The sequence below is a fragment of the Penaeus monodon genome, chromosome 22 (genome assembly GCF_015228065.2).
Source record: "Penaeus monodon isolate SGIC_2016 chromosome 22, NSTDA_Pmon_1, whole genome shotgun sequence".
NCBI classification, from domain to species: Eukaryota; Metazoa; Arthropoda; class Malacostraca; order Decapoda; family Penaeidae; genus Penaeus; species Penaeus monodon.
In genome coordinates, this window is record NC_051407.1 from 15,030,637 (window position 1) to 15,034,868 (window position 4,232).

The 4,232-nt window shown below is 38.9% G+C and overlaps 1 protein-coding gene across 1 annotated transcript in view; it reads right to left on the reverse strand.

Moving 5' to 3' along the window:
- The window catches only part of LOC119586943, a gene marked incomplete in the record, with an annotated part of 57,379 nt that overhangs the window by 4,990 nt on the left and 48,157 nt on the right, over positions 1 to 4,232 (reverse strand). Inside the window, 2 exon segments of the mRNA XM_037935674.1 lie at positions 349 to 561; positions 1,791 to 1,877. Coding sequence (XP_037791602.1) covers positions 349 to 561; positions 1,791 to 1,877 — 300 coding nt within the window.

The window sequence follows — 4,232 nt, forward strand, 5'->3', positions numbered from 1 at the left end:
ACGAACAGAGGCAATAAAGAATATGTTGTGTGGGGGAAATACTATAAACAAGAGATGTGGGAAATAATTAGAGAACAGTAAAAAAAAATCATTATCTAGTAATTACAATGAACAAGAAATCGTAAGAGTCAAGACCGTTCGAGAGGAGAAGGTACCACATACAAAAGATAATCACCTAATATGCAAACCGATCCAAAAGGAAAATAAGAATAATTTGATATTCCCAGTTACTCGAAACCACAACAATGACAATAAAAATTATCTCGTATTCCCAATCACTCGAAACCACTAACAGTCACAATAAGCCTAATCCAATACAATCACCCGAAGCCACATGTAAACACCTACTTGCACTTTGACTCTGTGGCGTGAAGATCATAACAGTGGAACCGACGGTCGTGGTGAAGTCCAGGAACCCGTAGACGGTCTTCGTCACATACTCAGCGGCTGCAGCAGGTTTCGCCGTCGGAGCTTCGGCAGTAGGCGTTGCTTCCACGACTACAGGCTCTGGGGTTCCTCCTGGGTTGTAGACAGGCGCGAGCTGGGCAGTCGCAGAGGCTACTGCAAGGGGCGGGAGGTGGTTTTAGCGAACACGTTACAGGCATTTGTGGACTGTTTGTGAGAGTTAGTGTTGTCTGTTCGGTTGTAGCTTGTTCTGTTATTGTTACGATGGTCTTGGCAGAAGGATTTACGTGTTATAAAGGAATGTATCACTGTGCTCAAGGCTTTGATACATCCAAGGCATTGTTATTTGGTATGATTCATGAGATGTGTCTGTTATAGTATTTTTGTTTTCTTTTAATCTGTTCATGGTTCCTGGTTATGGTGAGAGATCAAGCAAAATGTGCATGTTATTATATCAGTCAGAAAAGCGAATGCGAAGGATTTTGTTAAGGTATTTATTGGCTTTATATAGCGACTTTATATTGGTCCAAAGCCTTAATTAAGCAATTTTGCAAGGATATTGAACAAGTAGAACGAATTTTAGCGAACTTTGTTTCATAATTACAATCTTGAATTTACAATTAAAACAATGTGGGAAGATTGATTACTTTCATTTTTTTTTTTCCAAAAAGAAATAAAATGGATGCTTTTATAGGGTGAAAAAGGGATTAAAAAATATTGGATGCACGGTTAAGAAAATATCTAAAATACAATCTATGTGCCAATGTACACAGAACAGAAATGTTTGCTTGATTCATTAACTTTTCTTACACATATATTTGCATCACCATCAAACACTTCTCTGAAATTATGGGATGTAGAAAATATTTTAGTGAAACGTTTTGATGGTTCAGAATCTTGCCTTTTTCTGGAAAATGTAATTTATAGCAAAGCAAAAGTGGTTTTCCTTTTCTCATATAGACGTTATAGTAATTGCAAAATAGACTGTCGCATGTTGATTCTGCTTGCTTATTTTCGTTATTATTATATACTAAAAGGACACTTTCTAGAACTAAAATAAGCTGGTGCTCATACTAGCTACCTGGCAGTACGCTTCGGCTATGATGCAGTGCACCCTTAGACCATGCTAACCCAACCGCATTGAAGGCTTGAAATTCACATCGATAATTTTTAATAGAAGAAAATGAAGTGACACTTTTGTCTTTAAGTCATTCTTCTATTAATCATTTTCGTTTTAGGTATCCTATTTTTCACTGAATGACATCTACAAGCTCATTCTAGAAAGACCGTCGGGCGCGTGCAGAAGGACAGAGGAAGAAGGGCCTGGGTGACGTCACATGCACCGCAGGGCTGCCAACTCTTCTTGGCCAAGGCTGCCAACTTACCCAAGGTGAACGGATCAGTATTTTCTCCGCCAATGGTATAGGTGTTTAGTTTTGGGTATTCGATAAGTTCGCTTCTTGTAGGGTTGCCTGAAAAAGAATCGACAGCGAGACATGCCACGTGAGCTGGGGTCAACTGAGGTCAACTCGGGTCAAATCTTCGCGATGCCACAAGTTTAGGTCAGCTGTCGCAGTCACCTTCATCTACGTTCCGTGCGTCTCTATTATCTACTTAGCTACTGCAACGTAGATCTGATTAGTTCAATGGCTAATGACACTCTTTATCATCTATACTAATTAATTACATGCTAAGGCAATGGTAGTGAATTATTCTCATGGAAACTACTAATAGTGAGATTAACTTGACAAATGTTACTATAAAAAACACTATCGCTAATGCTATCAAAGAGTTAGTTTGGTTAAGATCATGATGTCGTCTATTCTCTCGGTTTACTAGTGTCCACACATTATCTCACACAACCGGATAATCTCACTCAACCGAAATGGAAAGAGAAAACACGAAGATCTTTGCGTTTTTTTTTTCGATATAGGAAAGTTGCAGAAGAAAGTGTCGGATCTCGTCGTGGAAACTGTTACTTCATCTCCTTTGCGTTTTTTTTTTCAGTATGTAAGGCGATCGGGAAAGACAGGACATAAGATAAAATAAGGGATTCGAGGAAGCAGAATTTCGAAGCAAAGAATAGACGGTACATTTCGAGAAATCATTATATTCCAACATCTACGAAAGTGGACGTTATTTGGGATATACCAATTTCTCTGCGAACGAAATATCCTTTGCTTCGTTAGACTGCCTGTGTTCCATACATCAGTAACGTGATAAAAGCTCATTTTTATATGTACAGTGTTAATAAAACCAAGGGTGCTCTTGAGGAAAAATAAGAACGAATAAAAAAAGTGTATCCAATATCTAGCAGAGCCAGAAATAAATGTTTAGAATTTTTTTTTCTCATTGTACAAGGATATCGATAAACTGTGCCCAGTTAGACAAAGAAAAAAAACGAGGCCTTACCAACGACAACAGAAAAAAATTGAATTATATATATATACACATTGTAGGTAATATATTCATGCAAGATCAAATTCCAAGACAATTTCCTCAAAGATAGAAAGATTTTTTAAAAAATGTTCCACAAACAAGGATAGAGTAATAAGGAAGAACGGGAGGGGATCATAAATTCTTTCCTGTTTTCATGGTTAATCTAACCACAGGGTTTATAAAGCAGTAGCTGTACATTGATTGATTTTCTTTTTCTTTCCATTGTTGCAAACTCTGCTTAAATAAACGATTAAGGATTGTTGATGTCGAATACGATAAACTTTGCTTTAGAGCTTCTGTTATCTCATTATTTGTATGTTGGATTTATTGGTAATAACAGGGTATCATGAAATTTGCGTGAGGGGTAAGTTAAATAATGAACACTTAATATCATTCCAGTCTAGTGGGCTGGGAGGGAAGTACTATTGGAGGATTTTAGTATTTTATTTCTGCTATCATGTTATTGTATGAGTATTGTAGGTATATAGGTGCTTGCGATTTTTTTATTGCTACCTGCTATTCTTGTGATTACGTAGGGAGCTTGTTTAAAAGCATCCCTCCCATTGATCTTGATTCTAAACACTCACCCTATGGATCTGTCTGGCAGTCGAGGAATAATAATAACAAAAACATACAGCAAGGTTTCCCACGAATCGACACATTTCCTCGTAAAGGTTGGACGAATGAGAACGTGCCACCCGACAGTCGAAAGTTTACTCCAACATTAAACTTTCTCGCCATTCATATCCGCGTTCAGTCACGCAGGTTTGTTTCTTGGCCATTCATGTTTCCTCGATTCGGTTAGTAACATTCACTTACGCTTTTATGCTTCCATTTCATCGCAGGTGAGCTGAGATATTTTGGTAATTGAATTTTTATAAGGTGGAATGTCTGTGGTATTATGTGATCGGTAAGTTCCGAGTATCTTTGGGTATAAAGTGATTGGGTATAGAGTGATTGGTTGTGATGCTTCGTTTTCTTTAAGGAACGTTGAGATTTTGTTTCCTGTTGGTAATTTGACTCGAGACTGAAAGATCGCGGGGAAAGTTTCGGACGCGCGACAGACTGGCTTCGCCCGCTGGCCAAACTCTTCCGGTCACGCCCTAATGCTCGCCCACACGCCTACACGCACGTATACACGCACACCCTTCAAGAACAATCGCTCTCTAAGGATCGCCTGAAGATGGAGTAAAAAGAACACACGCACGGGTTAAATGGCAGTCAAGGATACATTTGTTCAAGTGTTACGGTGGGAAACTTCTCTGCGGCAGGAACGATTCGCCGTTTCGACACAGGAGAGTGACGTGTCCTGACGGTATTGTGCGGACACAATCACTGCATCACTTTATCAGATTGTGTCTGTGTAGCACTGATAGCACGTGCTCATG